The sequence below is a fragment of the Cherax quadricarinatus genome, chromosome 31, assembly GCF_038502225.1.
Source record: "Cherax quadricarinatus isolate ZL_2023a chromosome 31, ASM3850222v1, whole genome shotgun sequence".
Lineage (NCBI taxonomy): Eukaryota > Metazoa > Arthropoda > Malacostraca > Decapoda > Parastacidae > Cherax > Cherax quadricarinatus.
Window position 1 is genome coordinate 26,628,481 of NC_091322.1, and position 19,149 is coordinate 26,647,629.

At 35.4% G+C, this 19,149-nt stretch overlaps 2 protein-coding genes across 6 annotated transcripts in view; one reads left to right on the forward strand and one right to left on the reverse strand.

The window, feature by feature from the left end:
• Positions 1 to 944: 944 nt before the first annotated feature.
• Positions 945 to 6,445, forward strand: Elp6 (Elongator complex protein 6). Its single transcript, XM_053788823.2, has 2 exons — positions 945 to 1,093; positions 4,626 to 6,445. Exon 2 carries the CDS (start codon positions 4,627 to 4,629, stop codon positions 5,428 to 5,430), a length of 804 nt encoding a protein of 267 aa, XP_053644798.1. The 5' UTR covers positions 945 to 1,093; position 4,626; the 3' UTR covers positions 5,431 to 6,445.
• Positions 5,533 to 19,149, reverse strand: part of Lerp (lysosomal enzyme receptor protein) — a 39,084-nt gene continuing 25,467 nt past the window's right edge. For 2 of the 5 annotated variants that reach the window (XM_070090284.1, XM_070090282.1), the window contains exons 5-6: positions 16,042 to 16,112; positions 5,533 to 12,743 (exon numbers count right to left, since the gene is read on the reverse strand). In XM_070090284.1, coding sequence (XP_069946385.1) covers positions 16,079 to 16,112 — 34 coding nt within the window. In that variant the 3' untranslated portion in view covers positions 5,533 to 12,743; positions 16,042 to 16,078. Of the gene's footprint in view, positions 16,113 to 19,149 lie in introns of all 5 variants that reach the window. The other 3 variants (XM_070090283.1, XM_070090281.1, XR_011392661.1) reach the window with 2 other exon arrangements.

The following is a 19,149-nucleotide window of genomic DNA, read 5'->3' on the forward strand; positions in this document are numbered from 1 at the left end:
CGTGCCTGTGGGAGAAATCCCAAAGGCCAAAAAGAGGAAGGGCAAAAGGGAGGGGTGGGGAGGAGGAGGAGGAAAGGAAAAAGGGGAGGATGGGATAGGGAAGGGGGGATTGGGGGGTAATTAGGTTTGGTCTGAGGAAGGAGACCGACAGGTCTAATTCCTCAGACCAAGAGCCTCTTCACCACAACAAGGAGCCCCCCTTGAAGAGGAGGCCAGACTTGAGTCCTGGAGATGGGAAGTACAGTGCTTGCACTCTGAAGGAGGGGTGTTAATGTTGCAGTTTAAAAACTGTAGTGTAAAGCACCCTTCTGGTAAGACAGTGATGGAGTGAATGATGGTGAAAGTTTTTCTTTTTCGGGCCACCCTGCCTTGGTGGGAATCGGCCAGTGTGTTAATAATAATAATAATAATAAAAACATCTTATGGCCAGGATAGTACCCATATAGTTTAGTTTGTGTAAGTTTATTTAGGTATAGGTACATATAAATACAGTTACACAAATTATTATATATAGTTACATATGCACGAATTACCTAGGATAAACCCAAAAAGTCGGACAAAGTGACTTCCATTAAAGTCCTTGTATTTCTATTGGACAAATTTGTCAATGTAATATATTTTTTCAAAAACATGGAATGCTGGTGAGGAGCTCTTGATCTAGGGAATTGGATCTGTTCTCCAGTTCCCTGAATTAAACCTGAATACCTTCCACATCCCCCCTCAGGCGCTGTATAATCTTACGGGTTTAGCGCTTCCCCTTGATTATAATAATAAAAAACATGGAATCCTTGCAATTTTCATCAAGCTAGAAAAGTCTTCAAACAATATTTTTTTCTTACAGAACTGCAGAAATATATTGAAGACTAATACAACCTCCAAAAAGAAAAAAAGAAATATATATATTTTCAATATTTTCTTAAAGTGTAAAGAGAATGCCGATTTTTTTTTTTTTTTTTTTTGGTTGACGGTGACTGACTCTACACTCCAACAACGACAACAAATTTGGTTCTCCTGGGATGTTGTGATCTGCCTTAGTAATTACATCATAACTACCATAACCAGCTGTTTCTCGTCGAGTAGTTCATCACATAAGGTAAACTAGTAAGATTAATATTGTGGAGAAAAACACTCATTTCAGAACATTTGTTAGAAATAAGTCTCGACTTCTTTTTGGTTGATCATAGGTAATTTACACTTATGTTACTGTGTGTGATAATTTGTGTAACTTTTATATAAATTAGAGTCATTTATAACTAATAGAGCTGTTATATATCTGTGATAAATTTCTTTAATGTTAAGTAGTCAGTAAGCCATTAAATTAAGTCGGCCCAAAATGCCTAAGCATAATAGAGGCTCTTTTTTGCACTGCAACCCATTATTGCAAATACATAACCACAATGTATTACTTGCAAAGAAATAAATAAATTTGAATTGAATGTGTACCTGTACTTAAACTTACTGAAACGTTTCGCTTCAAGGGGCGAGTGATTGAAGACGACACTCATGGTGGAACGTTTCTTCTGATAAATATTCTGAAATGTGTCCTTTTGCACATTTTGTAGGTTTGGCATACCATTTTTCAATTATTATTATTATTATAATCACAGGGAAGCACTTAACCTGTAGGATACCATTTTTCAAGATTAATATTATTATTATATTCCTAGGGAAGCTACCAACTCAGTTGGTAGCTGCCTATTATTATTATAATGAAAAAAGAAGCGCTAAACCTACAAGGGTTATACAGCGCATTAGCCGCCTAACCTCACAATGGAAACAAACCATCTCCTCTGACTCTAATGTTTTTGGGTTATCCTGGATAATTTACACCTATATTGCTAGTTATGATACTTGTACTTATGTGCACCTGTACCTAAATAAACTTACACTGGATTAGGATGCTGTTCAGAGGAACTGGGCTTTGTCTGCCCCCTTCCTTGGATTAAACCTGAATGCCTCCCCTTTCTTAAACACTATGATCCCTTGGTTTTAGCACTTCCACCTGAATAAAGTCGAAAACAAAATAAGGAACTGGCGTTTGATCACCCGTTCTGCGATTTGTTTGCAATCTTAGTATTACAGTTTTACAAGTCACTGGGCATGTTTTTGCTACACCTGTTGCCCTTCTTCACCTGTCTGTAAGTAGGTACATGGGACTTAAACTGCACCTTCTGCCTCTCTTCACCAAGTATCTTATCTCTTAAGTAGATGCATAAGAGTTAGGCAACTGGTGAGTTGCATCTTGGGGAGGATTAAAGGACTCCACTGGAAATAAGAAATAAATCGAAATGACAATGATTTTTTTTTTTTTTTTTTGGGGGGGGGGGTCTGGGTTACTAACTCTCAAAGCAGAGTCGGATTAAGATTTTGTATGCTACTGGATTACAGGTACTGTGAGACTCCCAATAATATTTTCAAAAGGAAGAAAAAGTTAAAGAAATATTAAATTCATTTTTACAATTAAAATTCAAACATTTGCTTTGTGTAATTTCTAGGAAACTAATTTCTCCAAAAATCAGTAAATTTTAAGTTGTTCAGAACATCTCTGGAGGCCCTCCGGCTGGCAGAGGTCCCTGGGCTGCAGGTCCTAAAGCCCATCCCATACTCCAGTCCTGCCTCCAGGTTTATAATCGAAACAAATTCTCCGTCAAGCTAAGCAGGTATCTTGTAGCTCCGTCACCTAGTCCCAGGTGACCCTTCAGAAAGGTGCTGTAACATCTATAAAGGGCTCTTTATAGGTGTTACAGCACCTCTCCATTTGCTTGAATCAAACCTCATTGCCTCCTATTCCCCAAGAACTGCATGACCCCTATAAGTTTAGCTTTTGCCCATAAATATATACTGTTTAGTAATAAATTATAATTTGAATTACGTATTATTATTATAATCAAGGGGGAAGCGCTAAACCCGTAGGATTATACAGCGCCTGGGGGGGGATGTGGAAGGCATTCAGGCTTAATTCGGGGAACTGGAGCACAGATCCAATTCCCTAAATCAAGAGCCCCTCACCAACATCAAGGAACCTTCCGTGAGGGGATTATAATTTGAAATGCCCAGTACAGTGGACCCCCGGTTAACGATATATTTTCACTCCAGAAGTATGTTCAGGTGCCAGTACTGACCGAATTTGTTCCCATAAGAAATATTATGAAGTAGATTAGTCCATTTCAGACCCCCAAACATACACGTACAAACGCACTTACTTAAATACACTTACATAATTGGTCGCATTCGGAGGTAATCGTTATGCGGGGGTCCACTGTATTAAGTATGTTGTACCATAGAGATGGTTTTGTTGCATAGTTGGATTATTATTATTATAATCAAGGGGAAAGAGCTAAACCCGGAGGATTGTGCAGCGCCTGGGGGGGGATGTGGAAGGCATTCAGGCTTAATTCGAGGAACTGGAGCACAGATCCAATTCCCTAAATCAAGAGCCCCTCACCAACATCAAGGATGCATAGTTGGAAAGAAGAAATTTATGTAACCCAACAGAACCTAACTTTTTGTTATCAGCAATAATGGAAATGGCATATTTATATTTATGTTCACAGTGATTGGCCAAGTTGTTCATTGATTGACTCACTACTAATGGTTGAGTGACCCTTGTATAATGCACTGTAGCAGAAATAAATTTTTAATAAGTTCCAAAATAATTAGCACAAATAACTGGGTTATATATAGTTTTCTTGTATTTTAAAAGTAAAATGCAGTAATGCTTGAGTTCTTCCAATGAGCAACCTTCAATTATAGGCATATGTCTATATATTTTAATCAGGGAAGTCATTCCGAGTTTTCTTAAAAATATTTTTTTCGTATTTTTAATTTTGGGGATGGATAGATATTCTTATGTATTATACAGTTGTTTTTATTTTACACCATAGTTAATTAAACAATCCAACATTGTTGACATTTATGTAACAAAATTATAAAGCTTCAACATATCAACAGCCAGCCAGAATTTATTGCATTATGTTAGTGAAATTCTGATTTTCAGTTAAATAAAATACAATAGTCCCCCCCGTATACGCATTGATCACATTTGTTTAATTGATAAATTATGCACAATAAGTCTAGAATTAACACTTATTCACTGATTCGAGGCACTTCGTGGTTTCTCTTAGGCTGTCAAGAGCTGCCAGGATCACTACTTTTGCACTTGGGGGCCATTATTAAGCAAAATTAAGGGTTATTTTCTGGCCACAGAAACAGTGGAAACCGAATCTGTGGATATGGGGTTCTACTCTATCAATACTGCTTGCCTAACAAAACAATTACAAACAAAATCAGAAAGTTCTGGCTTCAAAAGCAAGACACCTACATACTGTAAATGATGGGTTGTTGTCTCTTTAACTACCTTATCAAAATTTGAATAATTGTACTTATACAGTGGACCCCCGCATAACGATCACCTCCGAATGCGACCAATTATGTAAGTGTATTTATGTAAGTGCGTTTGTACGTGTATGTTTGGGGGTCTGAAATCTACTAATCTACTTCACAATATTCCTTAAGGGAACAAATTCGGTCAGTACTGGCACCTGAACATACTTCTGGAGTGAAAAAATATCGTTAACCGGGGGTCCACTGTAATCTGATTAATGTTTTATTTGCTTGATCCGCAGAATGTTCGAGTCAGCAAAGAGCGCTATGGAGGGCATTGGTGTAATGTTTGAAGATGGTGGCTTAATCTTGATATCTGAAACTGTATCTGCCTCAGCAGATGGATTGATTACTCACTTTCTCTCATATGGTATGGCAAATAGACATCCAGTGTGCCTTGTAACATTACAACATACGTGGGGACATTACTGCAATATTGGTAATAAATTAGGGCTTAATTTTAGGCAACAAACTGAACAGGGCAACTTTAAAGTTGTTGAGGGTTTGAAATTACTTACAGAGGTCTTAGATGAAAGTAATCAAGATATTTTCAATCATCCATTTGGTTTTATTTTGAATGCCTCAAAAAATCCCCTCAAAAACTTGTATAAGCTTATAAAGAAAACCATTGAACCATGGAAAGAAACTGGTAAATTTTTCTTGCTAATTGTAGAAAACATTACTTCTCTATTAAATCTGGGTGTTCAGCCAAGGGATATTAATATTTTCAGTCAGTATTGCAAGAACCTAATTGGTGATAGCCCTCTTAAAAAATCTAGTTTGCTCGTCATTGTCACTACTAATGATGATGATGATAATGATGAAAGTCTTGTGACAAAAGGAATAGCTCGTTCAGCGTTGCTTCACGTGTCCTTAAAAGGACTAAGCACTGGACTTTCTCGTGAAGTTCATGGAGACTTCAAGATAACCAAATTTAACCAGCATGCTCCCTATCAGTGTTTACCAGTTACTCACCACTTCCAATTTAAAATGGAAGACAAGAATATGAAGTTATTTGCCCCTGGAACATCAGCTTGTGTATTATGAAGTACTGCTGGGCTTAATGCTTTGATTTGACTGTGATAATAATAATGAAGTACTGCAAAATACATCATATTTGTACTTTAAGGTATAAAATGAAAGACACCACTTTGTTCTGATATTTAATTTACTTACACAGCCTTGGCAACTTATTGTATAAATAGATTCCTGTTAATTACCATAATGAATGGGAGTGTAAAGTATCAAACTATAAGACAGTGTATCCTAAGCAAACTAAATCATGGAATGTCAGGAACAAGGCAGTCATGTCTATAAGATTCATGCTGTAGCATGATATTCAGAATATTAAAGCTTAAAATATATTCATAACTATCCAACAGTGTCTATTTTATGACACAAAAAGACTAAAGAATACTACTCTGCCTCCATAATTCTGGATAACTGGTAGAAATTTTTAATATTCTGAATTTTCAGGAACATCTTCCGTGAATGGATTGTTAATCGGTTAAGAATACTAATCCATTTAAATCACACTGAATTAAGGGAAACTGACAAGTGCTTTCACTTAGAACATCTTTATTAAAACAATCAGTCTTGGATCCTTGATCATTTCAAATATTTGTTATTATAATCACATAAAGCTCTAAACCGACAAGGGTCATGCAGTGCTGCGGGATTTCAAATATTTGAAGTGATTAACGTTCCAAGACCGAAATGCTTTCAATAATGATTTCCCAAGTGAATGAATTTGTCTATTTCCCTCAAGTTGTTGACAGTCATTTGCCATCTTGCCATACTAAATCATATACTGTGTATGTATATATACACATACTATATATATTATACACACTGTACAGTATAGTATATAAATTTTATGCTGTATATTGTTTTTAATATTATACCAGGTTTTACACATGTTCAATATTTCACTTGGTTTGTAAACCCTCTGCATTCAACAGAGAAGGCACTTTTCCTAGTGCATGTTATGTAGTAAATATAATTTTACCAACATTACCTAGATCAGAATGGCCAAGGAAGGAAAATACAATAGTGAACTGAACACATCCTTTCTTTATCCCTTATCATGGTAGTGTATGTATTACATTTAAAATTATGAAAAGCTAAAAATCATGATCTCAGTAATCAGAGAAAGATTTATAGGATATGTTAAAATCAATTAACCCTTTTACTGTATCATGAAAAATGTGCAAGAAAATTTTTCATGGTACATCTGTGATGCTGTTTATTTTTTTTTTTTTTTTTTTTTTTTTTTAACAAGTCGGCCGTCTCCCACCGAGGCAGGGTGACCCAAAAAAGAAAGAAAATCCCAAAAAAGAAAATACTTTCATCATCATTCAACACTTTCACCTCACACACATAATCACTGTTTTTGCAGAGGTGCTCAGAACACAACAGCTTAGAATCATATACCTATAAAGATACAGCTGTATAGCCCTTGTGGCTTAGCGCTTCTTTTTGATTATAATAATAATAATAATATAAAGATACACAACATATCCCTCCAAACTTCTGTTTATTATATACATAATTCTTAACAGCCCTTCAAAGTTTTTTTTTTTAATATAATACCTATCCTTACCTAAGCTGGATTGTCTTAATGGATTGCACTTGTGGCAGTGGCAAACGAGCATTCCATGGATGGCTAACCTAGCATTTTCATTTACTAAATTGCAAGGATATTTCCTTCAATCAAAATTTAATGTGCTATATGACTTCATTAGTTTAAAACTAATGTAAACTTCCTTAGCAAATAAGGATTCATACATAGGAACATGGTGTTTTCCTCTTAAAATATTTTCTTTGTCAAGTCGTGTCTACCTTGGTGGGAGACAGCCAGTGTTAAAAAAAAAAAGTAGGAACAATTTCACTTAGCAATACCCATATCCTGCTTATCAACCTTTTGTAATGGATTTCATTACCATCAATAGAGGTTCCTTGATTCTGGCAAGGGACTCTTGATACAACACTGTGGACTTATCCTGCCCTTTCTTGGGTCAAGACTGATTGACTCCCATTCCCTAGGCACTGAATGACCCCTACAGGTTTAGCTCTCCCCCTTAAATAATAATACTATTAAAAATAATAGTACTAAAATATATGAACATGTACTACTAATTGATCATATAATGAAATCAATACACTTGATAAAATGAGAAAAAATCCTTATAATGCCTGGAAAATAAGAGACAATCAAGTTTGATCTATGAACATGAGGATGAGTCCAATTTGTTGGATCAAAAACCCCTCACTGGCATCAAGGAACCTCCCTGAAGAGAATTTTTGTAAACAAATATTCAGTCTTTATTACAGTTATCAAAAAAATTAGCATACTGTACCACAGTACAAACAATTAAAGTGTTAATATTATTAATTCATTGTATTTTATACCTTTATTAACTTAACTGTCCTAATTCTGTTTTTTTTTTTGCAGACCTTTGGTGCCTATAGTTCAATAAAAATTTGGATTTAATAGAAAAAGCATACTGCACTAATAGAACTTTTAGACAAGTTATGAAACCAATATCCTTTTTGTGAAAAGCTCATTTGTGCTTTATTTTCCTATACATCATTTATAAAACAGAATTAAGAAATACTCTAATTCATAGGTTTAGTAAATCAAATGCAAATTGTCAACAAAAGTTTAGTCACGATTATATAATTTTTCTTATCTGAACTTTACCATTTTTTTCCTCTACAAGTTTATGTTTTTAAATATACACACAAATACTTTCCATTATGAATGTCAGAAATTTCTAGATACAGTACTTTTAGAAATTGTTAATTGCAAAATCTACAAAAAATTCTGACCATTACAATTAATAAAACAGTATACTGTATATCATTTTTCAAGATGCCTCTAATGGAATACTTAGATGAAGAGAGATGCACCAATTACCATACATTTGTTTTTATAAACTGACACTATGAAAGAGTATTCAATATAGATTAATTTCTGAGAATCCTACACATACATTGCAATACACATTTTCAAAATTGGAGTACTTGAGAAACAAACATTACTGGCAGATTAAAAAAAAAAAAAAGAACAGTCTTGACCTCAAGTGCTGGTTTTTACTCAGAAAAATTATATTTAGCTAACAGAGAGTACAGCCTACAAGTACTGTAGATACTACAGTGCTGTATGACCCATTTGGGTATAGCTCTTAGCTTTATTAGACAATATTTAGTTACTATCAGAGTTTCAGTTATGGTAAACAAGCATACAGTATGTAGATGATACCACAAATATGTAGCAAAGGGGTTAAATAATTTTATGTGTTTTGCCCATCTGTTGCATGAATTTAAATGAAAATTCTGTAAACTAATGTATAATTGAAAAAAAAAAAATTACTTCTGATAACTTATTCTAATTTATAAGTTCAAGAGAGACACTGGATAGTGTATGTACACTGCAATATTGTAGACATTAGAATTTCCTTACTGCAATATTGTAGACATTAGAATTTCCTTTTATTAATTAGCTATAATGTATGGAAGGGCATCTGAGTTGTAATGGCAGTGCTCCTCTGGCAAGACAGTGATGGAGTGAGTGATACTAAAAGTTTCTTTTTTTTTTTTTTTAATTTTTTTTTTTTTATGGGGGGGGGGGGGGGCACCCTACCTTGGAGCAAGATGGCCAGTTAAAAAAAGTATGGAAATGTATACTACATAAATGGTTGTTTCCTGAATAATCTTAACTTTAATAGAAATTTTAACTAGCTTATTTCCATGGTAAATAAAACAGAAGGCACCCTGTTTCCACACTTGATAATATAGTTTCACAACACTCATAATAGAATAATTATTACAAATCACACTAGGAAAAAAGGTGTATAATGCCCCATATATAAAACTATATAATTTTAAAATACATCACAATAAATCACAACAAATGACTGGAGTATAAGTTCAAACTAGAAAACATAAAATACCCAAACAATTTCCCATTATACATGACACTTTTTTTTTTCCAATTAAAAATAACAAGCCCTATAATGGATAAGAATAAAGCTTATATTAAAATGTCATCAAAAGTTGACTATGGTGAAGTCTTATCATAAACAAATTGTTTAAAATGAATGGTAACTACTAGGAGAAATAGTTTTTTATAACTTGTTCAAAACCCAACAATGGATTATCTTCAATTGTGTAGTATGGCATTTTTACAATGCATCAATGCCAATATATACATACTTGGTGAGCAATATTTGAAAACTTCCTTTATTTATTCTCTATTTTAATTTTTTAGCATGAACAAACATTCTAAAAAACAGTTACCTCTTTTATTTACGAAATAGTCAAATAAATACAAGCTGAAATGCAAGGCAAAATTATACTATTATATATTTAATTACTCAAACCCAATGTAAAACCTGCCTATTAAAAGAGTTGTTGAAGCTACAATTCAATAAAAACTGCTAAATAAACCACATGGGTGTAGTGCTTTTTGTGAGTGTAATAGCACTCAATAAATTGGCTAACACTATATACTAAAAAAATCAAAATGCATGTTTAATAAGGAGTGAATAAGTAACTTTGATATACCAAAATAATTACTAGGTTGAGGTATTCTCTTGGATCAAGAACAAAATGATTAAATGAAGCATCTTGACTCTTCAGTCACTGCTAATTAATACCAAATTTTAGGTAAACAAGTATGTTTCACATAAGAAATATTTACATATAATACTTATGGCTAATTCCTGTGGAAAAAGAGAGACCTTGTGATATGAAATATTTGACATTACAGTAATTTAAAATGCTATAACCAAAGTGGGTAATTATATAAGCAGACACTGTATCAATCTGTACAGAGAGGTCTACTTTCTCCACTTTCAAACACTAAACTAAAACTTTCTATATGCCCAAGTTTATTAATGATGCACTTTTATTTCTCTAATGCATATTAGCAATTAGTGCATAATTTTTAAATGGCATATACTTATCTTCCTAAATTACCAGGTATTTTATTCCTAGGACATTCTGTAAATGATATCAATCATCTCTGAACATTTGCACTAACAGGCTTAGTGCATCCCTGTATTAGCAAGTCTTTTTAGACTAAAAGTGTGCCTTCAATACTCATTTTAAGATCATCTTAGTGAATGACTAGCAGTCCATCATCATGAGCAACTAAATATTAAAAAACACAGAGCTAGCAGTTAGTTATTGCCTCACTGAAAATAAGAATAAAATAAAAACAGCCCATCATAGTTCTTCACTTGTTCCAAGCATCAGCAATAGGTCCAGGGCTTTCAGATTTATAAACAAAAACTGAATTCCAGTATTATAAATAGAAAATGTAAATGAATTGTATTGTAAAAAATACCATATATGAACAAAAAATGTGTATGTATATAGGTATGTACGTATATATGCATTTGTTCAAGGCCCCAAAACAATGCTTGAATCATTTCTGATTAATACCGTACAAATTCAGTTTTGATTATTAAATATGTCAACCACAATTATATATAACAAAAAATAGTAACATAAAAATTGGAGGATCTAAGAACAATTTAGAGAAAAATTAAGAAATGACAAGTCACAATACAACAAATGCTGCAGTGAAGTTGAAAAGTTAATGAAACAGTAATATATACCTTTGAGATACAAACAGTTCCTAATGGGAGATGAAAGCTGAATGACCCTGATGGGTTAGTGCCTACATGTGAATAAAATACAAATCCCAATGTTAAAACAAGCAAACTCACAGAAGATATATCACAACTATTATATGACTTAATACATGGTAAAAAATAATAATACTGTAATAGTTTATATATACAGTCTAGTATATATGCATACTCATGATTATTATTATTATATTATATATATGGTATAAATATAGATAATTTCACAATAATGCTAAGGTATATATATTGGCAAAAGTGAGGATGTGCTGCTTGCAAATGACTGCATAATGATGGGACCTGAGTACATAAGTCCACAAGTCCTGCTAAACCTCTCATGAATTCTGTAGTTTCACCAGCCTATAAGCTATTACAAATGTTGGCTAAACTTTTGACATCAGTTATGAGGACTGTATCCTCCCATTTAGAAGAATACAGGTCAAGACTGGAAACAGGCAGAATGAGCAACAGCACACTTCAGACGTGAGGTAGGCAGTTGTTACGGTTCACCATCATGAGTAGGGGAGCACAGGCAAGGCAATCTCTCACAACTGACAATGTTTAGCAAAATGTCTGAAATGCCAGCAGGTTAACCAGTTACCTGCTAAATAAATGACCATGAACCATCAGAGGTTAGCTTGTCAAAATTGTTTGAGTGCCGTATTTACATTGTCCTCATGCAAGACGGACAAAAGTGTCTATGTACTTTGAAGATGGATAGCTGTTGCAGTCATTAATCCAGGACAATACTGTTTGTACACTAAGTAAATGCTAGCTGATGGACAACTGAAGAGGAAGGACTACCATTTCATTGTATATATATTAAGGCAAATAAGTCTGATAACCATAATAGATTTGTCTTCTAGTTTGCAATTTTGCTAAGTTATCTGCCCCAGTAGCATCAGTAACCCACACTACATGTACCACATCATTCTAGGTATAGAATGTGACCTTCGAGCCAGATGCTGTCTAGATCAGTTAACAGACTTTATAATCACTAGGCTGAAAAGTAAAAAGTTTTGTCAAATCTGTGAGCTATAGACCTCAACCCCTCAAGGAAGGTTCCTTGATGTTGGTGAGGGGCTCTTGATTTAGGGAATTGGATCTGTGCTCCAGTTCCCCGAATTAAGCCTGAATGCCTTCCACATCCCCCCCCCCCCCAGGCGCTGTATAATCCTCCGGGTTTAGCGCTTCCCCCTTGAAAAAAAAAAAAAATATAGACCTCATGTAGAGGTAATGGAACCCATACCTTTATCTTTACTTTTGATATACCTTTGATGGGTCACAAGAGTTTTCCTATTCCCACAGTCTAGACTTGGGCAAGACTTGTCTGGTAATTGCCTGATCAACCAGGTTATTGCTGCCAACAGCCTACATATCCATCACAGCCTGGTTGATCCAGCAATTAGTGGAGGTACTTGCTCAATTTCCTCTTCAAAACTTCTACACTTGTTCCAGCAGTGTTTCTGATAATTCTGGTGGGGTGCTAACAGTCTGGGCCCATGGATATTGATACAATGTTCTCATATTTTACCTATGGCACCCCTACATGGAGACATGATTATAATAAGAATGAGGTCAAGAGGTACCAGATATGGGGGTTTGAAATAGCAGCAATTGTCTTGAATGTAGAGTGAGAAAAATGGTATTGGGTAATGCAAGGACAACTTGCCAATCACCTTTGCAAGTTCGGAGCAGCCAGAACTGTAGTCAAGAGACAATGCAGAAGAATCATTAGCGATATATTACTCACATGAAAATATTATATTTATGGGGAAGCACTAAACCCATAGGGGTCATTCAACATTGGAAAAATAGAAGGTAATCAGGTTTGATTCAACGGTTGAATAGGTTCAATTTCTTGGATCAAGAGCCCTTCACCAGTGTCAAGGCCTTGAGGGGTCATAAAGCAATAATAACTGAACTTCAGCTCATTCTCCCACCCACCATGGGGAGGTAACACACTAAAACAAACAACCCCAAAGCAAACAGAGAAGCAGATGCACCTAATGAGCAGAGTACCAAGCAGAAGCAGTAAGATAAAAAGGGTACTTGCCCTCAGATGCTCGTTTGGCCCTAGCCAAGTATACACACACCCTCCTCTCCCCACCATTACCTCCATCATAATTGGAATATTTTTGAAACCAGGATTATAAAAGATATAAGTCATTCCAATGCCAAATGAATGTGATTTGTAGATGTTTTATGCTTGTGGCAGTGTTATGAAAATTCCAGAGATTTCCTTCCAATTTTGAATAGAACTGCTCCATTTATCAAGATCACAATTGAAAACAAAAATGATATCCTTCCTTTTCAGATGCATACATTCATATAAAAGGTTTGTCTTGTACTTGAATGGTATACAATACCCCCCCCCCCCAATGAAAAGCAGGGGTGTCACTAGCACGTTAAGAGACCATACAATAAGTGTCAGGGGCCCGAGACTGTTCAACTGCCTCCCAGCACACATAAGGGGGGTTACCAACAGACCCCTGGCAGTCTTCAAGCTGGCACTGGACAAGCACCTAAAGTCAGTTCCTGATCAGCCGGGCTGTGGCTCGTACGTTGGTTTGCGTGCAGCCAGCAGCAACAGCCTGGTTGATCAGGCGCTGATCCACCAGGAGGCCTGGTCACAGACCGGGCCGCGGGGGCGTTGACCCCCGAAACTCTCTCCAGGTAAACTCCAGGTGCAACATCTGGGCATCTTTATTGTAGATGTTTTGCCATCCAGTGGCTTTGTCAATACAGATTCTAGGTCATAACTTAAAGACTGTAGAACTATATACAAAAGATGAGGTACTCAGTCCCTCAGCCTTGGAGTTGGTGAGGGACTGGTTACCTCATCTTTTGTATATAGTTCTACTGTCTTCAAGTTATGTCCTAGAATCTGTATTGATAAAGCCACTGGATGGCGAAACATCTACAATAAAGATACCCAGATGTTGCACATGTGTCTAATTTTCAAGGTTTGTCCTCCATATCCAATATATAAGAAGCCAGCAAATGTCATTCGTTCATATGTACTTGGTTCTACTCCTCAATCACAAAAGTGAAACAAAGTGCATTTTTAACTATACTCCTTAAAGGCTTTTATATTTTCAGACTGGAATTTTTTGACCCCTATCATATATCATCTCATTCAGCAAATCAGGTGTAAACACCTCACCCTGACTTTGGCCTCTATACAAGTGCTCTTTGATTTTCTCTATGTCATTTGCTTCTGAAGACAGGTGTTTGATCACAAATTCACCAAAGCATTCACTTTACCAATCACTGTGGCAAGCCCTGCATGCTTGGTAGTCACTTGTTCTTGTGATTGCATGAATACCAATATGTATTTCTATGGCTAGATAAAATCAAGAGCATCACAGACTATGCTAACAGTAAATAAATAAAAGACAATTTGGCAAGAATCATTACAAGAAATGAAATAGAATCCATACTTGAATTTACAATGGGGGAATAGATTAATATGGAGTTAATAGCCAGTTGATAAGATGGAGTAATGTGTAATAAATTGCAAACTTAATTACAAATGTTATTTGTAGATGGAAATATGACTATAATGGAGAAAGAACTTATAAAGTGAATATATATTACATTGACATACATGGTTGTGTGTAAAGTAGAGAACAAAAGCTAAACAAGATAAACTGGTATCACAGTTGTGAGATGGGACATTTTTGCACAAATACAAGTACAGTGGACCCCCGCTTAACGATCACCTCCAAATGCGACCAATTATGTAAGTGTATTTATGTAAGTGCATTTGTACGTGTATGTTTGGGGGTCTGAAATGGACTAATCTACTTCACAATATTCCTTATGGGAAAAAATTCGGTCAGTACTGGCACCTGAACATACTACTGGAATGAAAAAAGTTCGTTAACCGGGGGTCCACTGTATATGCCACACATGGATTAGAGTAAGTGAGAGGTTCAGTGGGGATAAATCAACTTTGGGAAACAATAGCTCTAAGAGTGCATGGGAAAAATTTATGTATGCTTATTAGAATTTTTACAGAATAAGGAAGTAAGTAGCAATGTACTTTTTTTTTGCTAAGCAAGATAAAACTGCAATACTAAAGAATGAAAAACAATATTCAACTCTACGAGGTTTGTGTGTACTTGTTGCACCTTCAAAATATGATCGATCTTTGGAAATACAAATAAATACTCTATGCATAAAATGCACAATTCTTCAGTCATAAAGAGTTATACAAGATGACTGTTTTTTCTGACTTGGATGCATTATCCTCTAGTCTTTTGTAAAAAAATCTTTGGTTCCATAAATCCTAAATAATATATACACCACTAGACTACAGTTTTTTTTTTTTTAAATAGATTACCTTATCAACACATTCCAGCAAGAGCTCTGACTGAAGTACAATTATCTAATCATTCATTATTTCATGAATTTCTCAAATTTCTACCAGGTATAAAAAAGCCCTTTCATATTTCCTTATTGCAAAATGTTGAAGGTAACCTCATTACGATGCCTCCCTGGATATTACTGAAGTTGTCATATGCAAGAACATGAAGAGTTAATAAGGTACATCACAATATTTTGACTAAAATTTGCTTACATAGCATTCAAATGTCATAGAGGGACTTTTATCAAGGTGAGGTGCATTTACTAAGTCCACAGCCTCAGGAGGGCCATGGTCTATTCAAACACAACAGAGTGAGACATACTCAGCCACTAAATCAAACTAGGGTTCTGTGGGTCTTCAGTGTAGTCTATATCTGCCCCATTATGACATTAATTCATTACATTTACCCCTTTTATAAATTAGATCTTCAGTAAAAAAATAATTTATATAAATATATAAGAGGTTAACTACATTTATACTGAATTTACCATTTAAAAACTGGCTCAAAAGCATTGATAGATTACAGCAGGAATTAAGCAATGGCTGTCTCAGTCCACAAACTAAAATCATTTGTATTTCAATAGATACTTCTAGTCAGTGAAACACATTACTGAACTGAAAAAACATTACCCAAAAGATGATATATTTTGAGGATTCTTGTGGAAGCTTATGACACATCGTCCAAGAGCAGAGTGGTGTCACTAGAATAAAGAATGTAAAAAATGTTAATAATTCAATTCCATTAACACAATACGATCACTGGAACAAAGTAGTACACAAAAAATTACTAAAGCAACAAAATTTTTTAAATAATCATAATGATTTTTATAGTTAAAACTGAAATAAATGAACTGGAAATTATTCAAAGCCAACTCATTAACTGATTAGCTTGATATATGCCAAATTAACACTGACATCTGTAATGTGCTACAAAGTATGACAATGGAGCAAATATTACTTTCTGCACTAGCAACTAAACTAGTAGCTCCATCAAAAGTTACAATGATTAACAGAAATTCAACAATTAAATATTTCTTTGAAATATGTTTACTCTTAAACTAAGAAATCTCGTCACCAACACATGTACAGTGGTACCTTGACTTACAAGTTTAATCCATTCCGTGACCTAGCTCGTAACTCAATTTGCTCGTATATCAAATAAATTTTCTTCATTGAAATGCCATCAATCCATTCCAGCGGAATTCCTGCTCTTCGGAAGCAGGAGAAAATACTTCAATATAATGTTAATATCAACTCTACGGCTTATTCATCTATCACAATTGATCTAATGTGGCATAATAAACAATATAAATAACATAGAAACATGATATATACTCTAGAATGAATAAAATGTCATTTTGTGACAAGTAGTGGGGGCCATTCCTGCTCTCACTCTGACCATATCTTCCCCTTCTGAAAATGGAGTATTTGTGAGGCTGACTTCACTAGATCACTAGTTTCATAAGGAAAACACTGAAATAATGTATTTATAAATAAGAAATATTGTATAAAAACATAATAAAACATAATAGAGAATGTAAAGAAATAAACTGGTTTTATAAAGTGTACGTATTTACCTTGGAGAACACATAGGAGAGAAGAGCTTACGACAATGTTTCAGTCCGACTTGGACCATTTACAAAGTCACACTAACAGAAAGGAGAGAGGGAGTATATACAGGCCAGCAGACAGGAATGGGACAAGAGAGGTGGTGGAGGAAGATGAGTTGTAGTGGTAGAGGTAGTAGTAGAGGAGTCAGTCAAAGATTAAGAATGAGGAGCACTGTAAGGGAGCTAGGGACCCACAAAGGGTAAAAACAAGAACACAGAGGAGGAAAAAATAATAATAATGGACCAAATACCCAAGGCAGAAGAAAGAAAACCCAAAGGAGAAAGAGGAAATAGGACAGGGGAAGAGGGAGAAGGGGGAAAAATAAAAATCAGGTTAAGTCACAGGTGCTCTGAAGTTTGGAGCATTTTACAATGTAATGGGAGAGGAAGGCATCTACAGAGACAAAGCCAGGGCTAAGATTCATACAAGGAAAGTTGTGTATAAGGGAGGATTCAACCAAATGGCGACTGTGAAAGTTAGACATAGGGAAGACAGTTTTAGCAGAAGACCAGTCAACAGGATGACTGTGATCTCTGACATGACAGAAAAGAGCATTGTTGGTGTTGGCAAGCCTAACACTATTTTTGTGCTCTCTGAGTCTGTCAGAAAGAGAACAGCCAGTTTCTCCAAAGATGCTGGCAGAGGTGAAGGGTGGAAAAGATAGGCTACTTGCTAGACTTTTAATGCTACACTTTGTTGCTGAACTTAATTGCTACGCTCTTAATGCTACACTTTATTGCTGAATTTAAATTATTGCAACGCCCTTGGCTGGCGCTATAGCCTTTATTGACCCCTTCTGCTTTAGTATCGTATATACCATAGAAGTACTACACTGGTACTGCCTGGCCAAGTCCACAACCCGCACACCTCACTCGTGTTTATCTATGATTTCATTCTTTAATTCAATGGACATCAGCCTCTTTTTCTTCTCAGCACTGTCCTTTGCACTTACTGTCTTAGGACCCATGGTTAGAAAAAATAAATTTGGCAAAATAACTGCACAAAACGCAAGCACAATACAAGAGAAATACTTCCACGGCGAGGTAAACACATGCACTGCTGAGTGAATGTTGCGGCGTTCGCTGTGCTAACTAGTGGCAGCGTTCTGAATCTCGTTCGTAACTCAGATTTTGGTTCATAACTCAGAGCAAAAAATCAACCTAGCGATGGCTCATAACTTGAAAAACTTGTATGTTGGGGCACTCATAAATCTAGGTTCCACTATACTCGTCTAGTAAGGAAAGCCTTAGCTATTTCGGTCATACAATAGTTAACAAGACCTTTTAAGTCCTTCAACATTAACTAACCACTACCTTTTCAATGCAATATGTTCATGCAAATAACCTCAAACTTAGGAATTCACAGAAGAAAAAACATGATTAGATTCTGTTAGTCTTGTTAAGCTTGTAAACTTTATTTTTTCCTTCACATCAGCCATTTCCCGCCAAAGTAACATGACCCAAAGAAGGAAACACATGCACCATCAATCTTTCAAGAGATGTCTTCCCAGAAATAAACAGACATTCCAATTAAAATGGCATCCAAACTACAAGATCCCTACCCATCCTTCAGTGTGCAGGCACTGTATTTTCTACCTCTAGAACTCATATTCCAACAGCAAACAAAATCCCAAGCCAGTTGTCTCCATTAATTCTGATGTAACACACTCACACATGTCTGATGAAACACTCTCCTTACAATTTTAGATGTCCCCTACACCTCTCTCCATTCACTCTACACTGCACCATCCATTTTATATGACCAAATCTTAATAACATCTCTGCTGTTTGAAATAAGCCCTTCATGCTACCACACCATTTTGTAATTTCTTCAATCCTTATCTTCACCCTAATATTCACACCACACACTGATATCAAACACAACATTTCCACTGCTTCCTGCCTCCTACTTGTTACAATGCTCAAAGACTAAGCTTCATACCAAGAGAAAAGTGTCGACACTACTAAACTATGGTAGTCCCCTTTAAGCATTCATTAATAAATTTATTTCCACAGATGCCTTAACATTCCACTTACCCTTCTCCCTCTCTATTCTATTATTCATTTTATCTGTCATACACACATTACTCTCAAAGACCTAAATGTAGTCGATTCCTACCTTCATCCT

Excerpts from the sequence above, each read along its gene's own strand:
- Elp6 (XM_053788823.2), top strand. The coding sequence starts at position 4,627 with ATGTTCGAGTCAGCAAAGAGCGCTATGGAGGGCATTGGTGTAATGTTT.